General features: G+C 40.3%; 1 protein-coding gene across 2 annotated transcripts in view; it reads left to right on the top strand.

Annotated features, from left to right (window-relative positions):
• The window catches only part of gbe1b (glucan (1,4-alpha-), branching enzyme 1b), a 104,762-nt gene that overhangs the window by 61,207 nt on the left and 17,844 nt on the right, over positions 1-25,711 (top strand). The window contains exons 13-14 of one of the 2 annotated variants that reach the window (XM_034700931.1): positions 14,589-14,773; positions 19,134-19,264. In XM_034700931.1, coding sequence (XP_034556822.1) covers positions 14,589-14,773; positions 19,134-19,264 — 316 coding nt within the window. Of the gene's footprint in view, positions 1-14,588; positions 14,774-15,368; positions 17,044-19,133; positions 19,265-25,711 lie in introns of those variants that run through there. The other variant, XM_034700932.1, reaches the window with a different exon arrangement.

A 25,711-nucleotide genomic window follows, 5' to 3' on the forward strand; every position in this document is an offset into this window, starting at 1 on the left:
AAGGGTTGCTGGTTCGAGTCCCAGTATGGACGAAGTTTGGCAAGTGGACTGGTGGCTGGAGAGGTGCTGGTTCACTTGCATGGGCACTGCTGAGGTGCCCTTGAGCAAGGCACCAAACTCCCAACTGCTCGGGGTGTGCTGGTTGATGGCAGCATCCTCACTCTGACATCTCTCCCTAAGCATGTTCACTGCATGTGTGTGCATTGTATGTATATACCAAAAAATCTGTATGTGTAGCATGTCCAAAAATAGCACGAGTGAAAAAATTGAATTTCCCCCCTAGGGATTAATAAAGTACCTTTCTTTCTTTCTATTTTTGTTGCTGTGGACTAAAACAGGCATCCATATTATTTGATTTCTACTGGTATCACATCCAAGTTCAAAATCCTGGTATTGTGACAACCTTATCAAATTCTTTGTTTTCTTATTCCACTGAAAATGACAATATTTTTAAATAGTCGTCTATATTCATCTTATTTGGTTTTTAACCATTCGTCATAAAACAAGAAATTTAGCATCACCTCTGGCTCCAAAAATATTGATGATCTCAAATAAAATAGTGACCCTATAGCTCTCTATAGTGTTGTAAATATGAATCTTTAATGATTGAACATGAATCAGAATGTAGACGTTTTTAAACAGCCCTCCTCACTGTGTTTTTTTGTTCTATTGTAGTGGACCTGTATCTTTTGTTGAATAGTGTTTCTTATTTTTGTAGGTATCATTTCATCATGTTTTTTTAAGACTCATAAACAGATATTTTTATTCACAAAGGCTTGAAATAATTGTAAGTGACCCCTCATACTTCTGTTTTGTTTGTGTTAAAGTAATGCGTTATTAGATTAGATAAATTCCTTTCATGGAGATATCTGTCAAGCTGCTCACCACCAACAAGTCAAGGCTGATAATCGGCATCAAAAGAACACTTATAGTGAGGTCAACATTAATACCCATTTTCCATAGATGATGTTGAAACACCGGACAAAAACTCTCTGAGATCAGATGGCTCCTTTTATTTTTTTTTCAAACGGATCTAATTCTCAGTCAGTGTGAGACGCTCCTCGTTTTCAACACATCATCTGAGCTGCAGCACGGCTCTATTGAGACCTGCTGGTATAGATAATAAAGTGATAATTAATGATGTTGGAGCTTGACCTTGGTTGAAGGGAATGTATTTTCTTGCGTGTGCCGTGCTCCTGTTTAATGCAGAGGGAGCTTGCACTTGCGATGCACAGCATTTTAGCTCCACCTGGTGACCAGGTGAACGGGTCAGGCTCCGAGTCCAAACCTTCAGAGTGTGTCTTGTGAACTCTGTGCTGCCTCTCTGGACTCACTGTCACTCAGTATTCACTTCAGTGTCTCGTCTTACTCCAAGAAAAAGAAATAAAGCACCCTGTGAGTTTGTGTTAAGTGGATTGATGTGCAGGGGGTTGAAGCACAATCAAAGCAGCTGCTCTGGTTGGACGACGGTAACACAGCTGCTGGTAATGAACAGGATGTCAGGGAGCCGAGCTCATGTGGGCAGCTGAAGGACAGTTGGTAATAATCCGATCTGATTCTCTGGCTAAAGTAGAGCTAAAAGGCACACTGCTGTACTCGCACTGCTTTGTCTCATGTGGATTTTTGGATGCACATTTACTCTCAACCAATCAGAGCAGCATCAAAGAGTTGATAAAGTGAGTGAAAAGCATCACTTCATGATGTTACAGCCATTTCAATAAGTCAAACTATTATCTTTTGTCACAGGATTTACAATCCAATCTTCATCTGTTTTAATCTTTTCATCGCATGTTTCTGGTGGTGAAGAAACACACTGTAGGACCTCAGTGTGTTTCATTTTCAAACTCAAGGTCTGTCACTTTATTTTGAAAAGATGCCATCCTCCTTCAAAGAACCTGCGTTTTTTCTGTGTAATATGACTTCAGTGGAAGATCGAGCGCCAGACACTGACATCCTTTTTTCAGTTGCTCCTCAGCTTTAATTCTCACTCTAAATTTGAAAAGGAGACTGTGTCTGCTGATTGTGTCTGAGTCCTTCACCTGTCTCAGTACTGTCTAATTGAAATCTCTTATGGTCTTATAAAATCTGCCCCTGAGGCTGTGAGCACTTTTTAAACTCTGGATCAGAGATCATTTGATATGACCAGGTCTAGTGAAAATGACCCTCTGTTTTTTATTCATTTTGATTAAGTCAAAGCGTTATCAGGACCTGGAAGACTCAAAATTTTTAATATTCACGTACACTACCAGTCAAAAGTTTGGACGCACCTTCTCATTCAAGGGTTTTTATTTATTTTAATTATGTTCGACATTTTAGGTTAATACTGAAGACATCAAAACTATGAAATAATCTGGTTTTGCCATAATCTGGATTACAACAGTAGTCAAATAGGGCTATCCATTGTGTACTAACCCTACCTCTGAACAACACGACTGATGGTCTCAAACATATTAAGAAGGCAAGTCATTCTATAAATGAACTCTTGACAAGGCTCATGTTAATTAGAAACCATTCCAGGAGACCACTTCATGAAGCAGACTGAGAGAATACCAAGAGTGGGCAATTTTAAAGTGTACACTACCAGTCATAAGTTTGGAAACACCTTCTCATTCAAGGGTTTGTATTTATTTGAATTATTTGAAACACTGTAGATTAATACTGAAGGCATCAAAACTATGAAAGAACAATGGATTTTTTTAATGAACAAAAAAGTGTTAAACAAAGCAGAATATGTTTTATATTTTAGATTCTGTGAAGTAGCCCCCTTTTTCCTTCATGACAGCTTTGCACACTCTTGGTATTCTCTCAGTCTGCTTCATGAAGTGGTCTCCTGGAATGGTTTCTAATTAACAAGAGCCTTGTCAAGAGTTCATTTGTAGAATGACTTGCCTTCTTAATGTGTTTGAGACCATCAGTTGTGTTGTTCAGAGGTAGGGTTAGTACACAATGGATAGCCCTATTTGACTACTGTTGTAATCCAGATTAAATGAAAACCATTGAATGAGAAGGTGTCCAAACTTTTGACTGGTAGTGACATTTCCATTCTTAACTTGGAGAAGAAACCTGTTCTTCTAAAGCTTTAAGTTGTTCTAACAAACAGGAAAATACTCAACTAAATTCAACTTCAAACTCTTCTCTCCATAATATTACTGAACAGCTTATTGTTGTCCATGTACTTAAATCAGAGCCTGCAGAATAAACAAACAAATAAGGCTAACACACAGTTTAAATTTCAGTTTACCCTATTCTGTCAATAAATGCTGAGTTTTTTTAAGAGCAGAGAAGTGAAGAGGAGTCTGGTATTAGGAGGGTTACAAAGGAATATTGTTCTCTCTTTGAGAAGTGCTGTCTGGCTGACTATAACCATGGCGCTGTCATCCTTTGATAACAGTTATAATGGATGAAAGTTAAAAGTTTCTCCCAAGACATGCAAAATAAAGGAACCACAATCAAAGTTTTAAAGTCAACAAGTCAAACCACACTGGATTTTATCATTAGGAATGTTCTGTAGTCTGATAGGAGAGCGTTAGGGAAATGCTGAAGAGAAGTGTAAAAAAAAAAAGAAAATCAAGTAGATCTGAGATGACATGCCGTGTCAATGGATCAATGACGGCAGAGTCATTTAGTTAGTGCTGAGCAAAAGCAAAGTGTTTGAGCAAGCAAATCAATTTGAAGTGCCGAGCCTAGAAAAACCCATTTATTTACTCACGACCAGGAGCAAACAGCACACAGCGAGAGGACATAAGGAGCATCCGCCCCAAGGATCCACAGAGAAGGATACTGTAAAGGATGTCGGAGTGTCAATGACATTAAAGCTCCGAGTGGCGTGGTGGTAATGAAACGCCTCGCTGGTTTTATCATTACATCGGCCGCTTTCGCACTTCCTGACTTTCAGGGCTCACACAGACTTAAGATAACCTTGCAGATTTACACTCTAAATTATTGAGCATAAACTTCTCCCAGCACTCTGCATTCATGGAGTGCTACAGTGCAACAGGCAGCCATTACACTACGGCCTTGGATGCAGAATTGAACACCAGAGCTTTCTTTAAGCATTTCAAGCAGATAATCTGAGAGAGAGCTAACTGTGCTCTCTCAGGCTCTGCCGCTGGACCAGTAATGCTTCTTTAATGTGCAAAGTGTGAGCGTGAGTGTACATTAGTGCAGTAACAAGAAATCAATGGAGCAAGTGCAAATAATCATTGCATCAGGTCTGCATTTTTTTTTTTCCTCTTGCACTGCATCTGAAACCTTGTGTGACTCTGGCCCCTCCGTCCCCTCTGAATCCCTCATTGATCGTCTTTGCCAGAATCCCTCCGATGGAAAACACATTGATCCTTGGCTCCTTCTTGTGCTGCTAATTACTGAGGGGACTGTGTCACTGTCAGGCCCTTATCTGATGCAGGCCTGTGAGCACGAGTAATGGGATGTGCCAGCTGAAAAGCTGTCTGACATAACCTTGTGTAAACATGGCTGCCCCCCATTAATCATACCGTTTTTTGGGAACTGCAAAGATTTAAGCCTCAACATTTTACAAAAAATACTTATTTTTTACACATTTTACTAAGCCACAAAACCTAAGTCCAACTTCTCACAGATAAATAACTTTTTCACATGTTGTTGTTTCACTTATCATGCCTATGATGAAAGCATTTCACTCAACAACTAAAAAACTGAGCTCGTTTTTTTACCCTTAAATGAAAAGTGGTTTTAAAATTCAGGGTTCAGTTCAGGTCTTAAATAAACAACTTAGTGCAAACAATAAATGTATGAACCGCCTGGTGTAAACACCTCAGTTAAATGACTCACTTCCTGCGTCACCTGTGACCTACATGCTGTGGTTTTATGTGTGAAATGTGGTTGAAATAATCTGGGCAAACATTTGTCTTGTTTATAAAAATAGTCTTCAAACTTTTAGTTTAGTTTACCCCGTCAGACTTCACTGCAGTCAGACTTTTTAAAAAAAGGAAGTGTTTATTTAACACAGTCCTTATCCTCCATCCATTATAAACTTCTTTATCTCAGGAAACAGTGCCCCCCATATATTGTAAGACACAAATGATGATTTTATTTATGTGCGTATTGTGGTGAGAATCCATCATAATTCATCCTTGTAGAGAATGTGCTATCTGGTTGAGTTCAGCTGTGAGGAGGCAGAGGAAGGTTATTAACATGCTGATTAATGCAGGCGTATGGGAGGAACATCGGCGTGTTATCGGAGAGGGAAAGGGAAATGATTACCTAATGGAGGTGTGTCCAATGTGTTTCTTTAAAAGATGAAATGAAAAGAAGAGTCAAAGGCTTCCACAGAGCTCTGAATCAAGCTGCACAGGAAATCAATCATCTCCACTAGACTTTATGAAATAATAACGTTAGAAAAGTGAAAGTAAATACAGGCAAAAGTGCACTTTTACTGATAATGAAGTGGAGCTCTTTGGAAGCTTTTATCAGGGCTGCAGCCTGTATCTGGACTCGCTGTTTCACACTGAGATTACACAGTTTTAAACCCTTGTTTTTTGTGCATTATGAATTGTTAATGTTGGTGTGTACGCATGCCCATTCTGCCTCCATGTGCCACACACACTCTCACAGAGCATGTGGACGATAAGGAAAAGCTTAATGCTCTCTGCTCATTAATGGAAAGTCTGATAAGAAACTGTAAACACTTTTTATATCTGCTGCATTTTGTTGTGTGTGTTGTTCTTATTCTTACAGGTCAACTGTAGGCCAACAGATGGAGTCACATCAGGTTGAATTATTTTGAGTGCTCGTCCTTTATTTGCTCATTATTTCGCCCTGACTGTGTTCATGCCTGGAGTTCACTTCCCTCAGTCAGAACCAAAGAAAAAATGATTCGGTGTTTCCTTTTAGTTCTAGTCCATTTCAAGCTCCTGCACTGACTTATTACAAACAACCCCAGAGTTGTAAACATAAAGTCTCAGGAACTGACAGGAAGCTCATTCATTGGACAGTTTCTGCAACCCATTGTGCATCATCAGCGTGTCATAGGCCCGCAGGGGGAAATCAAAATGAAATTTATTTCAGTCACTGACAGCATGTGATGGTGTGCTTACCGACGCTTGAAGTCTTAACTTTTTTCCCCCTTGTGTTCCAAACAGCTCACACAAAGAGAAACAGTTGGTCCTGTGTGGCAGTTCAGACCGCAGCGCGCCTTTATTTGTTATAAATAATGATGGAAGGGTGCAGACAGTAGAGAGAAATGAGCCATATAAAACTGAAGAGTGATTTGGGGAGAATTGTTGCCACTATCAGCCATCTGATGATGCACAATGTTTAAGCTTTAATTATGTAGATGTCACATACTCAGGAGACAAATAACCCAGAGCATGAAACGAGGGTTTTTATTTTCTTTGGGCTTTTTTTTTTTCTTCTGATCAGCAGTAATGACAGTGTTTTTACCTTCCTGTAAGAACAGAGGCACAAAAGAATCCCACAAAAAAAGTCATTGCAGGATGAGGAAACCAGTGTTTATAAACCTTAGCTAAAGCCTGAATGCTAGTTTGGGTTCTAATGAGCACATTTTCAACCAGAGAGGAGGAAGTAATCTGGAAGATTAGACCCTAGAATGCAATGAGAAATTAAAAACCAATTGCTGACATCTCTTCAGAATTTAATGGACATTTTTTTTTATTGTTTTTTTTTTTTTTTAGTTTAATAACTTCTCCATTCTTTTACTAGGACATGATGCAAGATGTGGGCTGACAGATACCTCTGTAACTGTTTGGAAAACCACAGCTGATGAAAAATTCAGACAGAGCTAATAGATTTTTTAATTTTCTCTCTCTTCATTTTGTGCAGTTTTAACAGAGCTTTTATTTTCATTATGATTCATAAAGTCAGAGCTATGTTGCATATTTTACCCAGGACCCGTGAGATGGAAACTAACTAATGAAAAAGTTATGGATACAGTTTAGGTCAAAATACCCCCCCCCCACGCACGCACGCACGCATGCATGCACACACACCTGTCCCATTAACAGGTGCGTTTGTGTGGAAGTCACGTTAACCAGCAGCAGGACAAAGTGCTGCTAGTACACTGTAAAAACATATCAGTTCTCTCAACTTAAAATGGTAAGTAAACTAGTTGCATGAATTATTTTGAGTTCTAACCACTCTTGCTGTTGTGCTAACCTAAGGATATAAGTTCAGGGTACAAAACTAATTTGCCCTGCTGACTAATATAGAGTATTCCTAACATATTAGATCAAGTTGTAATAAAAGAATGTTAGTTTTCTTGACAATAGGCAAAGTTTGTTAAGGAAACTTCATATTTTTCATTACAACTTGATCTAATATGTTAGGAATACTCTATATGAGTCAGCAGGGCAAATTAGTTTTGTACCCTGAACTTATATCTTTATGTTAGCACAACTAAACAGCAAGAGTGGTTAGAACTCAAAATAATTCATGCAACTAGTTCACTTATCATTTTCAGTTGAGATAACTTATATGTTTTTAAAGTGTAGCAGGCACTGTCAGCGTCTGTCTCGATCTCTATGTTGGTGTTTCTATGACGCAGTGTGGCGTGCATGTTCACATTTTACAGCCATGCTTAGTCTCTGGAAATACATGTGTAGTAGTGTGAGACTCAGAAACGGAGAAAATCGCTGCAAATGTTTTCTTCTTCTTTTTCTATTTAATGCAGTTAGCACTCTCCTTCTGGCGCTCTATAGCCACAGTCTGGCGGAAATACTGTATTACAACCAGGCATCAGTAAAAACTATGAAAAATTGTACTTTTAAAATGAGAAAAAATTTGGAGTAACTCTTCAATTTTTACACAGTGAAGAAATATTCAACAATTTGAAAATCATTGCCCATCCCTAAGTTACCAAACCGCAAAAGTAAATGAGCAGCACTGAGTCAAACACACACTTGTTATTCCTTTGAACCCAGAGTTGTGTCTTTTTCTATTGAGCCCATAGTGTGCATAGCTGACACTGAGGTAATGCACTTTTAGCGTATGCCTTCATGCATCAGTTGCCGGCAGTGTGCAGTACAACCACCTCTTTAAAGGCTTTTTTCAGTCCATGCTGTGCACTACACACAGCTCTATTGATCCATTCTTACTCATTCTTCACCACAAAATGTTTAACATCGCTGTGTTCCTCTTCCACCTACTCGTACTGCATGCAACGCAGTGCAACAGAGAACTCTTTTCCCCAGGGGGTGTCGAAAGTCATTCTGGGAAATGTAGGAGCTGAAAGGTAGAGTAGCTTCTGACAGGCCAGTCCGACAGTAGATACACCAAAATAGTAAATAATGCATTGAACATCACATATTGATGTCTGACAATGAATGAGGGTTTTCTTCTCCTCCACAATGAGCTCCCTGAGGTAATCATGGTGCTTATTCCTGAGTTGCTACTTAAAGGGAGGAGCCTCTAGCGCCGTGTTTGAGAGGATTCTTTTATGCCGCTGCTCCCTCTTGACAGGTCTTGATATCCTGTGAATGCTCCCTGAATCCAGAGAACGCTCTGCCTGCTGTGACTGCCTTTGTAAAGCAGGAAAAAAGACACTATAGTTCTTTTCTTGGAGGATGGATGTCAAACTGTAGTATGTCCTTGACACCTTTCACTCAGCATTGTCTTCTGTTTCATGCTTATACATTCAAGTATGATGAGTATATGTGCTTTATCCCTTTAAACTCTAGAATTTTAAACACATCTGGAGCCTTTAGTGAGACTCTGTAGGATTAGCCTTCCTTTTTTTCTCGTCTGGTCTGGTCTTGCTCAAATGTGCTCAAATGTGCTCAAATGTGCATGTGTGTGCTCGGCCAATCAGAATGAGTTTGTTAAATCTATGGGGATGCCCTTACAAGGGTTAGGGTTGATGCAACTCCATTAATATACATGTTAATGTGGAGTAACTAAGCTCCTCCTGGTTACCACGTCTGTCTGCAGATTTCACACAGGCGCTGCCCTCAGACTGTGCTCACCTCAGCTCACCTCATCAGCTTATATTTCCACACACCTCTCTGCAGGATTCATTTTTCAGGATGTAGCTAAGAGCTAACAACACGTTGTATCACTAAATGCAAGGCTTTGAGCTCAATACACATTAGTAACTAAATAACAACAGAATGTATCAAAGAGTACAGAGGTGTGTGTGCTGAGGAGAGAGGGAGGATGATTTGGAGGGCTGAGGAAGACTTGATCTTACTGTGGGGCTCTGATACACTGTGTAGTTTGGAAGAATTTCTCTATAAACAGTGTATCCTACCTAGGCAGCAAAGCACTCCTGAGAACTTGATTGTCTTTCTGCTGGAGGACAGTCATGCCTGGCAGACATGTGAGCAGCCGACCTGTGGCCAGGGCCGTGACACAGCCTACAGCGGCTGTAACAGCTACGGTGAAATTGCTCATTTGCCTCGCTGAGGCAGATATGGAAAGCAACTCATGGGAGCCTTAACCTTTAAGAGACTCCTGCTATAACGCCTTCACACATTCCTGGATTTCTCTAGACACCTGGGTGATGAAAACTGGCTTGGAGGTGCCCTCTAGAAAAAGTGAGGAGGGCCACAAGTTAAACTTCCTGCTGCTGGACCTGAAAACACCGGGAAAGTCTCTAACATACACTACCAGTCAAAAGTTTGGAAACACCTTCTCATTCAAGGGTTTTTATTTATTTCAATTATTTTTAACATTGTAGATTAATACTGAAGACATCAAACTATGAAAGAACACATATGGAATTATTTAATGAACAAAAAAGTGTTAAACAAAGCAGAATATGTTTTATATTTTAGATTCTGTGAAGTAGCCCCCTTTTTCCCTTCATGACAGCTTTGCACACTCTTGGTATTCTCTCAGTCTGCTTCATGAAGTGGTCTCCTGGAATGGTTTCTAATTAACATGAGCCTTGTCAAGAGTTCATTTGTAGAATGACTTGCCTTCTTAATGTGTTTGAGACCATCAGTTGTGTTGTTCAGAGGTAGGGTTAGTACACAATGGATAGTCCTATTTGACTACTGCTGTAATCCATATTATGGCAGAACCATATTATTTCATAGTTTTGATGTCTTCAGTATTAATCTACAATGTCAAAAATAAGTAAAATAAATAAAAACCCTTGAATGAGAAGGTGTGTCCAAACTTGTGACTGGTAGGATACACAGATGAGAAGGATGAAGATGGAGTTACTCATATGTTGTCTTCTTGTTAAACTTAATATAATGGTGGACTATATATCCTGCTGGTAGTTGACTCTCAACAATAAACAGGGGTTAAAAAAACAAACCACATTTGAAAAAAATGTGTCCAGAAAATCCCAGCATGGCCACCCAAAGCATCAAACCTAACACTAAAACGACGTCCTCCTTGAAGACTTTCATTGTGCTTTTTTCCAAGGTGAAACTCCCCCGTCTGAGAATTAACGTTATAGCTTCCTTCCCTTGTTTGTGATTTGCAACCATCATATCTCAAGAAATTAACGGCTGTGTCCGTGTAAAGTTTAATGTGTCCTTTCAAACTCTAAAGAGGGAAATCTTAACGATAGTGGCGATCTTTTGACCTTCCCTCAAGCGCAATCAGGCCAAACTTTTAATGGTCAACACGGCATGAAAACACATCAGAGGGGTGAGTCGTGTTTATATTGGTGACCCTGTGAACTCTGCAGAAGCACCATCATATTTAAAGATTGAAAATTAAGTGTATCTTATGGCTCTTCATGACACTAATCATAGAGTGGTACCAACGCGTATCCTCCAGAGATTCACAGCCACAGTTGGACTGTTGATTTTGTGGTAGTGATGCAGTATTGCTTCTTTGAAAAGTAAAGATTGTGCAACATAATGAGACATTTTTTATATTTTCTTTTAAATTGCACAAAATATGACTTAATGCCACTATAATGAGCAGTGAAGATTAAAAAAAACTCTTTGTTTTCTACACCTCTCTCACTCAGAATTGACTGGTTGGGCACCACTGATTTAAATTATGAACAATGAACATAAAGACAGATAAAACTTGAGTCCACTGTGTTAAAAAAAACACACACATAAAGTCTGATTTGGAGTCTCAACATTAAAGGTGACACTTTGAAATCAGATTTTGGCATGCCTGAAAAGCCCTCTTCTTCAGCAGTCATCAGAACACTCTGTTTTCCCTCTGACCACGCCCCCTCCGGAAGTGGATGTGCCTCGGCTCTCCAGCACGTTGATCTAATGTTTACATGTTGGCTGAATATACACGGCTGCTCAGAGATCGCGTTACTTCAACCCTCTGAATCTGATCCAGAATCTGATCCTGACGGAGAGCCGCCTGTAGCAGGACCTTTCTGAAGGATTGGTCACAGATTTAGTGTTTCTTGTTGTTTTATTTATCAGTATGTAGACGTGTGTCTTGGTACACAGCTACGAACATGTAGCTATGTGGCTATGCTAACTAGCGCTAGCACTTATCCATGATAAAAAAAATCATCCACTAGATCTTCAAATCTGCAGACGTGGGGAGTAAAACCGACCTTTGCCAGAAAGGCAGCAGGACCTTTTATGAAGGATTGGTCACAGATTTAGTGTTTCTTGTTGTTTTATTTGTCAGTATGTCGACGTGTGTCTTGGTACACAGCTACAGCTACGACATGTAGCTATGCTAACTAGCGCTAGCACTTATTCATGATAAATAAAATTCATCCACTAGATCTTCAAATCTGCAGACGTGGGGAGTAAAACCAACCTTTGTGTTTATTAAGACAGCCTACAACTAGCATGCCTCCCTCCTAAGCTCCTTGTTAGCACACATTTGTGCAGGTAATGAAAAACGGTGGAGGGATTCAGTATTATTTTATACAGTCTATGGGCTGAACAGGCTCCGAGCTCTGACTCCGTGACAGACCGGATATTGTTGTTACGTAACAAAAACATGGAAGTCTGAAACGGCTGGTTTCACACACATTTACAGAAAGGTGTAGAAATCAGAACAGGGGCAGAATGGATTTTCTTCATTCTCGGGGGGTTTGTAGACATGCCAGGGACACATATTTCAGGTAAAGAACCATTAAAAAGTCAATTTTGCATGATATGTCACCTTTAATGTAACGTTAGGAGACGACAGGCTGGATGACAGTCTATATTACATGTCATGTAAAGGGATGGGGGCATCATTGATAAGGCCAATAGCAGAGCGGTTGAAGCTGTTCTTGTGGCCCTAGGTTTTGGTCCTGATTAGGGATAGACCGATTATCAGCCAGGCCGATTATCGGTGCTGATATTCAGCATTTTGACCTACATCGGCATCAGCCTTTTTTAAAAATCAGACGGCCGATAAGAGATCAATTTAAAACTGGGTTATTTTGGCTCAAAATCACGTGGCAGAAATGACACAGTCTGCAGAAACCGTAGTCTAGCTTGTGTTCCATTTCTCCTGCAGTTTCTCATTGCAGGGGACAAGCTGAGCAGCATCCGTTGTGGCCCCTACAATTACTAGTGATTTAAAACTCATACAACCCCACTTAAAAAAGAAAAAAAACACATAAAACAAAGATAAGTGAAAGATTAACATTTCAGTTATATTGACATTTTGGAAAACTTTATATACTGTAGAAAACTTTAGGGAGCTATTTATTTGTTTAAGTTTTCATTGAACTTTATAAGACATGCTGCTGAGCCTGGGAGCTCCCTGCAATTTTTGTTAGAGTTTTAAAACAAAGATGTCTATTGTCTAAGATAAGAAAAAGACCTTTAACAGGTTGCAAATCCGAATAGTTTAATAAACATATGCTTAAAGGCATTTAAACAAAGTTAAGTGTTAGAGTTTGTATCATTCAAAATTTTGGTGCCAATATTTCCCCTTTTACTGCAAATGAATATCGGCTCCAAATATCAGTTACCGGCCTCCTTGGAAACTAATAATCTGTATCGGTTTTGGCCCTGAAAAAACATATCGGTCTATCTCTAGTCCTGATACATCACAGACTTTGATCTGATGGGAAGGTCTCAAAGAGTCTTTGTTGACCCGAGTGGTGACAATCTTACCTGTCCTGTAAGGGTCCTGGATAGGGACAAAATATGACTTACTGCCACAAAACTTTCAGTGTTTTCTAGTGACTTAAATATTTTGCAGAGGGTATAAGTGTATTTATATTTACATCATTTTTCTCTGCATCATCAGTTTAACATTTGACGTATTTCTTTTATTCAAGAGGTTTAATTAAAGCCATACCCACACAATGCTCACTGTTTGATAGTTTTTCAGAAATCCATGACTAAACACAGCATATAGCCTCTGTGCCTGATGGGATTACTTGAGTGTGAAAAATTAATAGAGGAATTTCAGAAGCATGATGAAGGTGTGGTGTACACATCCCCATTGGTGGAGGGCTGGGGGAAAAAAGTCTGCCTTTGACTGCCAGTGCTATAAGTCTAAGGTGCAATTTTCTCCTTTACATTTCAAGTTCAGCTGTGTGGGAGGCTTGTTATTCATGCAGATGTCACAAGAAAAGGCGCTCTCTCTCTCTTCCCTCATCTCCCTCTCTCTCTTTCTCTCTCTCTCTCTCTCTTCCCTCCTCTCCCTCTCTCTTCCTCTCTCCCTGCGTGTCTTTGCTGCCCTAATTCCACACACATGCTGCAGCGGGCTCGTTCTGTTGGCAGTCCATGCCTCATTGTTTGCTACTTCTTTAACACCTACATAATGTATTTCATTAAAATCTGCTGTCACTTCCTGTCTGTTCCACCTCATCCTATTTCTCTGATTTTTTTTTCAAAGGGGTGGGGGGCTTCTTCTTTTTGCACCAAATAAACAACTAGCCTGTATTCTGTTGTCATGCATCTTCGGCTGTCTCTTGTCTCAGCGTCTCTTCCCTCTGCCGGGGATTCAATTATCCCGGCTGTTGTTTTATGATGCTGCCGTGACATCTGATGACGGATTCATTATCTCATCTCCGGGTTTGACAGGACCGCTGTTTCCTACATTCCTGCGAATGCATTCATCCTTACATCTGGACAGTATAGCTCATTCTGTATCAGTGTGGGTAGTTTGAAAGGAAATGGAAAAACCTGACGAAGAAGTAGCTTCTTTTAGAAGTGCAGCTATTCTGGGGTTGTGAGTTCAAGGTATTGTATAATGCTTTGATAAATCAGGGATGTGATGAAGAAAAGTCACCAGGAGAATGTGACTTTCTGTTCTTATTTGTGTCAGAGAAGTAATGTAAAAGTATCATTTTTGGGATATAATTGTTGAAAAAGTCAAAGTCAAATAAAAGCCTCAGGATTTATTTGCTCTGTTTTCACTTATGTTGCCTTTTTGTGTTGATTCATGAAAGGGCAGGTTCCTTGGTGACAGGAAAGCTTGCTGGCTGTAGTTTGCTGAGCTTTGTGACTCAGTTTTAATATGGAAAGCACTTACCTCAGCTGGGGTTATTAAAAGGTCACAGGCTGTCGCTGCCTCTGCTCACTTTGATCTTTGTCCTCTTTTTTTCCACGCCTTGTTAAAAATTGCACAAAACCTGTGAGGAAGAAGCTCACACAGCAGACGGCACGTCTGGCTGGAGTATGCTAATTCCCAGCAAGTGCGTTGCTGTGCCTTCATTACGAACATCCTTTAATAACGCTCTCTCTCTCTTTGTGTTGCAGGGAATGAGTTTGGCCATCCTGAGTGGCTGGATTTCCCCAGGGAGGGGAACAATCAGAGTTACCACTATGCCCGGCGGCAGTTTAACCTGTTGGATATGGATCACCTCCGCTACTGTCAGCTGTATGCCTTTGACCGGGACATGAACCGCACTGAAGACAAGTATGGCTGGCTGGCAGCCCCACCTGTAAGGACATCACACACTCACTGTACAGCAGGCTAACACCCTCAATGACAAAAGTGCATGATAATAAAACGTCAAAGCAGCATTTTCAGCCACTTACAGAATATCTAACAACTCTGAAAACCCCAACCAAATATGCACAGATGATTTAGCATGTTTTTAAACTGTCTTTCAAGAATAATTGAGTCTCAAGCTATGATTTAAAAATAACTATAAAATGGTTCCCAGGCGTTCGGAGAGAAATGCTCCATAAAGAAACTAAATGTCCCGTCTCTGACTGCTGTCAAGGTGAGCAGTACTTGATGTGACTCTCATCCTTCAGCTTTTCTCTGAAGCTTTAGCTCAACTGTAGTGTGAGGAGACCAAAAGTGATGTTATGTCTCTGTAGGGACTTAAGTAGGGCGATAATGCAAATAAAAGTGTTGCCAAATTCTAATTGATTTAAAAAAAAAGTCCCTCTAAAACCCAGAGAATAAGTCCTCAGGTTAGAGCCTCCTCACCTCGCTGTGTTCCACTCTGACCTGCATGTTCCTCCTGCACTGACAGCACAGACGGAAAAGTATCAGAGAGAGTAATTAGGGACCCGTCTGCTTCACAGGAATCGTTTCTGTACATCCGTGTATCAATCAGAAGCACGTTCAGACTCACTGGAAACCTCTTACGACTACATGAAAAGGAGCTTTGGAGGTAACAGAGGAAAAGCAGAGCCTGAGGCAGATTCCGGAGCTTCCTTTTGGGAGAACAGGAGGGACTGCTGATCCCGAAGGACCCTATACTGGCAGGAACGACACGTACATTTGGCAGCAGTACTGACCTGCTACACATTGGGTGCTGTTTTCCTTGGCTGCTTCTCTGCTCATAATTTGTGGAGACATCTAGTAGATGACAGCTCTACAATGTACCTAAAACATCATCTAATTGGGTTCTTTCTTTGATTTATTACCTCAAATTCTGTCTCCAAGGAGTCTCATTCTGGTCTCCTTGGCAGTCTGAATGTTGTCATTTCTGCTGAGTGACATTATGTATGAAGCTGTGGGTAGCGGGGATGTCCAGGGAGCGGGTAGACCATCCATCACAAGGAAAAACTCTGAATAGGGACCTTTTAACAGATCGCTCTGACAGCAAGAGTTCACTCTGTGAAGTGTTTGTGATCATGAGGAGAAGTTAGAGGAGTACATTCAATGCATCGATGCAGTATGCACTTAGTCTAATTGTTTTCTGAACAGGATTTTTTCTTTGATCAAACATGATTACATGATGTGCTGCTGAGATATTACCAACTGAATAATTATCTGGGATCATAAGAAAGGTTCTGACAGATTACTGGCAGGATTTCATCAGACAAACATTTTTTAAAGCCTCTTGAAATAATATTTTCTCATCTCAATATAACAAGGTTGTTGCCCTGGCACTGAAATATAACTTAATTATTTACAGGGACACTTGATTTAAAAGGTGTTTATTCCACTGGTAATAGGAACCAGCTGAAGATAAATATTAATTATTTTATTATGTTTCTTAGATTTGGAATGATAAGAAGGAGAGGGGGCGTCAAACAGACTTTATGTAAAGTGAAGGTATTAGTTAAACGTTGTGAAGAGCAGACTGGAGCCAGAGATGATAAATCCCTTCTGGGGGGTTTCTGATGTTGACCCTTCACTCAGTGTCAGCCATCGCTCAGAAACAGCTGAGACCCGAAAAAATTGTCATTCAGGGACCAATACGATATCACAAAGAGACTTTGTGGAACATCAGTCACTGATAATGCCAATAACTGCTCAGAGATTCTGCCCCAAGAACCAGACGAGCTGGATCCTCTGGACAGCTTATCAGTGACATTGCCAAGGTAATCGAGCTTAGTGGGAATATTCTATGGCTCAGTTCAATGTTTTACTGTGGTGGGAGGATCCAAGGGTGTTTTGTAGTGATAATGAGAAGCAGGAGAGGATCTGTCAGCTGCTCTCTGTTGTCCCAGGTGAAGGAGAACTAAGAGGAAGTGGAAACATGCAGGGACTCTGCTTAAAAGTCTGGTTCCTGCCCGCCTCTTTGAAGACGTGCAGCTGTGAGCTTCAAAAGAGAAACTCTGGACATGAGCTGGAGCTCCTGTTGGTGCAGAGATCGAATCACTGGAGGTGTTGACATGTAAATAAACCAGTGCAGACTTTCAAGCAGACTGGCATCCAGAGTTGTGTGTTCAGTGTACACCAGTGTTAGTTTACTAGGATGCCAACCTTTAGTGTAACCTTTAAGAGCGTATGTTCACCAGCCCTGTCCTGTGCCAAAATAAAGATCCACTTACATTAGCCTCAGTGCATACTTACTTCAACACAGATCTTGAGGGGTTCCACCTTTTCTTGTACAGCTCTTCTGAACCAACCTGTTTTTACTTATAGAACCTGAGCTGCAACATAAAGATTTGTTTTTGCACTTTAAGATGAACTTCTAATTTGTACCAGTAATTATGTGCTCATTTGATAGTCATAACTTCAGCCGCACAGCGTTTCCCAAGCAAGAAAAAACCTTTAATTAGACCTCATATAGAGCATCCGGCTACAGCCACAAATGCATTTTCAGTATCTCCTAGATCCCTGGAAGGAGGGATTTCCACACGGGTCAGATTTCCACTTCACCTCAGTTTGTGTTCACAGACAATGGTTTTTTGAAGTGAATTTGAGCCCATGCAGTGATTTCCACTACACAGTCATGATTGATTTGATGCAGTGCCGACTGACAGAACAAAGATCACTGGTAATGATAAATGGTAAATGGACTTGTACTTATATAGTGCTTTTCTAGTCTTTCTTACCACTCAAAGTGCTTTTACACACTACTCGTCGCATTCACCCATTCATACCCGTTCACTCACTGATGGTAGAGGCTGCTAATGTAAGGGGCCATCGTTAGCTGTTCTCATTTGTACACATTCAAACACCGCTGAACAACAGTGGGAGCAATTTGGGGTTCAGTGTGTCTTGCTCAAGGACACTTTTACATGTGACTTGTACCGATTGTAAGACGACTGACTCTACCCACTGAGCCACAGCCTAGTATTGGTTTTTGGCCTTGTCCCTTTTGTACAGAGATTCTCTAGATTCTCTGAGTCTTTCAAAGACAATATGTACTCTGGATCAGGGGATCCCAAACTTTTCAGACCGTGACCACCAAAATATAGATGCCAAAGACTTGCAACCCTCACTGTTCCTCAAAGTGATTTAAAGTGGCTTCATTTAGCTGGTCTGCAGAAAATTTAGCCTACCTATATGAGCATGTGACTGTGTTTCCTGTGCCGTTATGTATTAATCTGCTGCTACTGATGCTTTTGATAATAAACTGTTCACTAACCCTAAACTTAGGAGTCATCTGGCAAAAAGAAAGGCAGGAAACTGATTACACTTTCTATTTTCAATCTAGATCTCACAACCCCCCAGGGGGTCCCGACCCAAACTTTGGGAACCCCTGCTCTAGATGATGAAATACCCCAAATTCTTAACAACCTTAGGGCCTGAAATTGTTGAATTATTATTTTTTTACACAACTTTATCTGAACTTTTCCAGGATTGGCGTTGTAAAAGTCATTGCTTTCAACTCGATGTCTTTATGTTTGCACCTCAGGGAGATCTATTTCTCAGTGAACACTTGAAACTAAATAATTAGGAAGCAATTTAAAAGTTTTTTTTTACAAGTATCATCAGATTGTGATTATGCTCAGTAGTTTTATCTTTGCCACCAAGTTCAGTACATTTACATTTTATTATAAGTAAGGCTGCACAGTAAGTGAAAATACTCGTCAGTTCAAAATGTGAGGGCTGCAGGTTGGGCTTGCTTTGCATTGCTGAAGCAGTTCCATCCGGCAGGAAGAACTTGCCGTGTCATTGCTCCAAATTTGTGGACTTCTCATGTAGAAATGGACTTGTTAAAAGACTCCAGACTGTCAGCTCATTCCTAACCTCCCCCCCTCTCTGCCCGTCCAGTCGCAGGGTGCTTATCTTCTCGTTCAGCCGTGAATATGCTGCCCTGAAATTGGCTTGGGGAACAAGGCACTAAAAATAGGGGGTAGGGTGACATTGATAATCTCTGCTAATGACACGTTAACAGTAGCTCGCTCCACAGGAGAGTGGCGGCTTTATCATGTGCAGCTGTCTAAAGCTGTCGGTGTGTGTCTCACACTACGCTGAGCTGCTGCTTTCTGCTGATGAGAGCCACCTGAAATGTGATGTGGGAATCTTACTCAGCCTATTTGGAAATGTGGAGTCCACTGATATAATGTGGCCTCATTATAAGTTCCGGAGTCCGAGATGAGGCAGGTAATGAGTATTCATAAAGAAATATTTGATTAGCTTTTTTCTCTCTCTCTCCCCTGCAGGCCTTTGTCAGTGCCAAGCATCAAGAGGACAAGGTCATTGTGTTTGACAGAGCAAATGTGCTCTTTATCTTCAACTTCCACCCCAGCAAGAGCTTCCAGGACTACAGGGTGGGGGTAGAATCTCCAGGAAAGTATCCTCTGTGCTCTCATCTGTCATGTGTCTCCTCACCCCCTTTTTAACCTTTAGACACTGTTTTATCTGTCACTACTGCTGCACCCCTGCTGGGCCTCAGTGAGAAATGCTGTCTTTGTTAGTTACCTTCTTTAATACAGGAGTAACAGTCCTTGTTTAAGGAGCTTCACAAATCCTTACCTTATGGTATTCCAACAGAGAAGGTAAATGTGTGTTCAGGTAGCTTTAAAGGAGACAGGAACGCAAAGACGGGAATAAAATGATCCAAGTGCAAGTTAACATTTAAAGCTCGCAGAGGGAGGATGAACTTTTTTGGGAAAGGGGAATATCTGCACAGCACTTTGAGGCAGAGTGAGAAAAAGTAGGTCAACAAGTATTTAGTACCGGCACCAGAAGTCCCAGTGGATAAATCTTATCTACTCTGCTTTTCCTGTAACTTTTCATTTAGTCTAACAACAATAGTCCAACAACATCAAATGCTCCAAACTCTTCACCACGGGGATTCTCTTTGAGGAATGACAGGCAGGTCAGCTCTGCGTGATAACAGTATGGTTCTTATGGTATGGTTATTTAAAGATCTAAAAGATAATCCATCAGTTACCTTCACTCAGTTATCAGATAGAGTGTCACAGAGACACTGACAAGTCAGGCAGTGAGTCACTGGGCTGACAAATGCAGACACCAGTTATCCAAACCTGCATGTCATTGGACAATGCAACCTGGAGTAACTTTAAACCCAACAGCTGCTTACAACAGCTGTCTGAAGAGACTCAGGGAAAGGACAACTCTGTCAGTTTTCTATATTTTCATACTGTCCATTAACCTCATGAGAAGACCTAAAACCGACAGCACATTAATCAACCTTAATACTTCCTTGTACCCTCAGCCTGAGGACCCATCCGTTTGTTCCAAACTGAAGATGTTGATCTGAGCGAACAGGTCATGAATATAAAGTTAATATTTTTTAAAGGCTGAGACATTTCCCTGCACTGCTATTTTCAGCTGTAGATTTTCAGTTCTTAGGAGTATTAGCACCAGCAGGATGGTGTGTGGGACTGACTCAGAATAAATGACAGGGCCCGTGTTCATGGTAATGAAGGGAAATGTCACCCAGTGCAACGACATGTCTCACTGATGTGTTTTTAATAGTTTTTCTGGACAAAAATGGAGCTCTGTAGCTCAGTGGAGAAATAAAGACGCGTCAGGCTCTGACTGTACTTACAAAACTTGTTGGGAGAAACAATTTGTTGTTGGGTTTGTCCTTCTGTTGGACATGAAGACAAATAAATCAGAAATGATAACCAGGACTATCACTGTTAGGCTAAATAGACCAGCCTGTCACTTTTAGAATCATGAGATAATCTTACTTACCAGCTGAGATTGTCATACGCATACACTGCACTTTTACGTCTTGATAAAGCTGTATACATTCTTTGAAGTTTCTTTATGTCATCAAGCAGCCTCACCTGCTCTCTCTATGAGTTTGGAGACTAGACAACCTCTAAGATAAATCTAAATACCATAAGTACATCAAAGATGTTAACGATCATCTTTGTAAAGATGAATCCTCCTGCTGTGATCAGGCATCCAAACACTGTCAGATGTGTTTAAAGTGTAAAGACCCGCTGTTTCCCCACCAGTGTTCTCTGAGGCAGATACTTCTGTGTTACATTTTAAGCAGTCACTGCTGAAAGGAATATGAGTCTGGTGTTTATAGTGGTGGTGTTCTGCTATTAAAGAGAAATAATAGCAGAGCCCAGTGATTCAGAAAGCGCTCTCTTTAGCTGCATTGGCTGTCTGTCTTCCCAGCGAGCAGTGCGGAGGAATTTAATGAGTCCCACAGTTGTGATTACACCAGGCTTAATGATCAGGGATGTGAAGGGGGGACAGAGAGCTGACAGATTTGTATTTATTATAACGGACATCGCTCTCTGCTGAGGCCCACTAAAGCTCCCTCCAGCTTCCAGGGATGGAAACGGAGCTGTGTCGCCTTTTCAGCTCATATTTAAACAAAGTGATGAGCAGGGAAACGCTGACAGAGTCTGTTTGTTTTTTTTTCTGGATGCGAGAGAATCAAATCACTATGTATGAGCAATTTGGTGTCCAATGATTATTTGATTGGCTGGCAATGATGCTTTTTAGCAGCACTTGTTCTATTCATTTCCATTTTTCTTTGATATTTTTTGTCTGCTTTAGAAAAATGAGTTGGTGGATGTTGCAAAACAATAACGAGATAATAGAACTCAGTGAAAACGTACTGAAATACCCCAGACTGAAAGATGCTCTTATCAAGTTTTTGCTGGAGCCATCATAGCAAGAGATATGTTTTATTACATTTAAAAAAAGGACAAAACCCCTGAAAAATGATATTAAATGTAAACAGACTGAATGGTAACAGAGTTCATCTGACAATTAAAGTAACCCAGAAGTAAACCCTAATCTCTTAATATCACAAGTTAATTGTGAGCTTGTTTGATGTGCAGTAATTGTTCGTCGTGCCTTGTGTATTCAGCTCAGCCTTGACGGGGTTAATCTGGAGCGCAGCACTAATAGCCCCGCTGCTGTGTCTCTAACATCGTTTTTGAGGGTTTATTTTCATTTAGATGCAACTGCATCTTTTCCTCCTGGTGCTGCTTTTGATGTTTAAGGAGAGGCCTCAGACACTGGGTGGGTTGAGAGGGAAATGCAAATAAATGTGAGGGCAAAGCTCTGGCTGTCATTATACAGAGAAGCAGTAAACACATAAAGGCAAATGTGGCGTGTGTGTGTGAGGAAGGTAAATGCGTGCCGTGTGCGAGGAGATGCAGATGCTCCGATGGGAATGTGTGCAGAGGATCCAATTAGGAGAGAAGACAGATGAAAGTGCCACTCAGAGGCAGAGGAGGTAAACAAGACAAGCTCAAAGAGTCCAAAAGTGCTTTTTCATTACACTCAGCCGTCATACACTTAAACTTTCTCCACCTGTGTGAGGGTCAGAGGTGTCACAGTGGAGCCTCTCACCACGGCTGGATCTGAAATAATAGCTGGAAGGAGCTGACCACGCTGTTCACTGCCAAAAAATGTGGATCCAGTTCAGGCTGTCATTTACTCTGCCAATATGGCAACTACCAAATCATATCAGATGGTGCCCCTCTGCAGGAGAACACACCATCATGTTACCTTTTCTTGCCCTCTGTCACACGCTGGATGTTGGTCTAAATCAGGGGTGTTAAACATTGGGCCCATGGGCCAAAACCAGCCCACCAGAGGTTCTGATCTGGCCCACGGATGAAAAGTCCCAAAGTGAAAAAATGGCAGAGAAGACATTAGCTGCATTTTTTCAATAAAAGTAACTGCTATTTCAGATTTGTCCTCTGGGGGTCGCATACAATCATAGTGCTGATGGAGCGCACCTGAACGGCGCTCCAGGAGAATATTTGCAGTTTGCATAATCCGGTGGAAATTCAGAAACTTGTTAGAGCACTTCAAGATCCAATCAACACTAAAGTTTTCGTATATGTAAACCTGTACATATCCACATATCGTGCGCATGCTTACCATACATGTGCGCACGTCGAGGCTTAAAACCAAAGGTTGTTTTTTTTAATATATACTTATACTACTTATATAAACATTTTTTAGGATATGAGATACACAACAGCTCTGTTGCACTGTATTTTTACAATTCATGGAAAGGAAAGAGTAAAGACCCAAAGTAGAATAATAAATAAAATAGAAATAAATTAAAATTAATGTAAAATAATAACAGTAATAATAATAACAACCACAACAATAATAATAGTAATAATGCTACTACTACTAAAAGTTATTATAATATTAATAAAAATAAAAATGATAAGGAATTAGAAGGAAGTAGCTTCAGTTGCATGTTCTATCTATACAGGTCACAGAGCAACAAAAACAACAGTATTAACAGCAACAGTTTGGGGGGAGATGCACATGTGTCGCCAGAAACTACAGCAATAACAACATTGTTTACATAGATTAAAGTATATTAAATGTAAATTAGGTTATCACCTCTTTGTGTCAGATATGTATTCCATTTTTTTCCAGAAAGTCTCATATCTGTCCCTCTGCAGTCTTGGTTTGTAAGTCATATGCTCCATGCTTTGGATGTTTATCACAATGTCTATCCACTGATTAGTAGTGGGTGGATCCCTACAGAGCCATCGCCTTGTTATGGCGGCTTAAAACCAAAGGTGGCCGAGCCTTTGGTGATCAATTGAGGTTTTTAAATCCTCCCTTAAGACTCACCTTTTCTCCCTGGCTTTTAATCATGGTTGAGTGGACATCTGGTATAATCTTAATTCAATTAGAATTTATTTTATTCTATCTTATTTTATTCTATATTTGCACTGTGTTTCCATATTTTAGTATTGTATTTCAGTATTGTTTTGTATGCTATGTTTGTCATTTGTGCTGCTTTTGATCTGTACAGCACTTTGGTCAACCCCGGTTGTTTTAAATGTGCTCTACAAATAAAGTTTGAGTTGAGGTGCGCTCTGGCACTACTAGCAGTAGCTCTACACCCCTGCAACAGTGTCCAGTAAGCAAACTGCTCATACTGGAGCAGGGGGGTCCACAATAGTCAACTCTACCTTCTTCATTATTATAATATATCTGTTCTTTTGCTGTTAATATTACACACTTTGTGTCAGGTAACAGGGAAACCTGTGTGCTTGGCGTGTTCGCAGCAGGTTTCAGTGCTTAAAGAATATAATATTCGGCCACTCTATGAGACTCATCATGGCGAAAATTACAACAGCTGTTTTCCTAATAAGATGGTTCATGTAATGTGAACATTTTCAGAGTGTACTTGTACTTTTTTGCACTAAAACAAAGGGAAACATTTTGAGTTGTCCTTCTCTAAAGGTTATTATGTTATGATTGTACTGGTCCGGCCCACTTTGGATCAAACTGGGCTGTATGTGGCCCCTGAACTGAAATGAGTTTGACACCCCTGGTCTAAATGGATCCTTTGGTGGTTTCTTTGTTTGCTTGTTATAAACTTTCAGAGCTTTTATACCCACATGCAGCACTTTTGCAACACGCTTCCAGTTCTGCATGAAGCTTCACAGTTTCAAAGAAAACTTCAAGAATAGGAGTTGTAAAGGCAGAAGTTGATGCTTTCTAAATGTGGTAGAGCGATAACGGCTGTGGTTTTAGTGTTGGGGTAAAAAATAACACTGAGTCTGCTCTCTTAACCTAACAATGAATAAATAACAACTCGGCTGCAATAAAGACATCATCCTGCAGTCGGTTACACAGTGGCTGTTTGGCCTTTTCATGTTTTTAGACAAGTTTCCTTGATTCTCATCGTCCACTATTGGATTTGTTTCTCTCCTCTCAGCGAGGAAGAGCAGAGAAAGTGAAGCGAAGCACCTCACCAAAAATGCTGCCTATTAAAATGCAGTCAACGTCATGTTTTGGACAGGCACTTAGACCATCAATATTTTCATTATTATCTCTGTGACTTGTGCTGGACACATTGTTCAAGCTTTATCTAGCTGGTTAGAGGATTTAAAAACCCCAGTTGGATCCCGTCGGTGAAGCTGCACCTGTCAGGGAGATTGGTTTGAGATTTAAATCGGGCCAACAGTCAGCTGAGATTGTGTCAGGTCGTTCTCCTCCTCTGTCGGAGCCGTTCTGTGAAGACGATGTCATTTGGAATAATTCACCTACAGGTGAAGTGACACTAACTTTATTCTCCCACTGATGACCTGAAGTTACTCTAATGTGATCAAACAGAGGCACCACAGATAAACTGCATAAACAAAGCTGCTTTGCTTCTCTCTGCATCTTCTAATTTTCCCAAACATCACACTTTCATCCTCGTAAATCTACAGACTCAATCTGTAATTCCACATTTTTTGCTTTGAAAAGAAAACACCTCCATTTCTAAAAACTGGAGACCATGATGACAAAGGACTTAGTTCCCTCTCATAGTTCCGGAGATCATTTCTCTTGATTTTGATGAAACAGGTTGTTGATATCATCAGATGAAAATCAAAACAAATGAAGTCGAGTCAGATAGAGCAAAAAAGAAGATTTCATCCATCAGATTTTTAATCAGCCATTGCAACGACTGGAAGAAGAATGTTTCCTCCAAAGCTTTTTCCCAAAAAATCATGGAATGGTACCATACCATTTCCTCCTGCAGTGGTCAGACTTTATAACCAATAATATATATATATATATATATATATATATATATATATATATATATATGTTGTAAGATATGCTTATTTTATACATCTTTAATTTTAATTTTAATTGCTAATAACTTTTTAATAATTGATCATTTATAGGCTCTTGTTTGCTTTATATATATTGTTTTGCACTGTTTTGTATATTGTCTACTTTGCTACTGTGACACTTGAATTAAGTGAGTAAAGGACTATCTTATCTTAACTTATCTTATCTTAGCAATATGATAATGTTATAA

This window comes from Notolabrus celidotus, chromosome 14 (assembly GCF_009762535.1).
Source record: "Notolabrus celidotus isolate fNotCel1 chromosome 14, fNotCel1.pri, whole genome shotgun sequence".
Taxonomy (NCBI): Eukaryota; Metazoa; Chordata; class Actinopteri; order Labriformes; family Labridae; genus Notolabrus; species Notolabrus celidotus.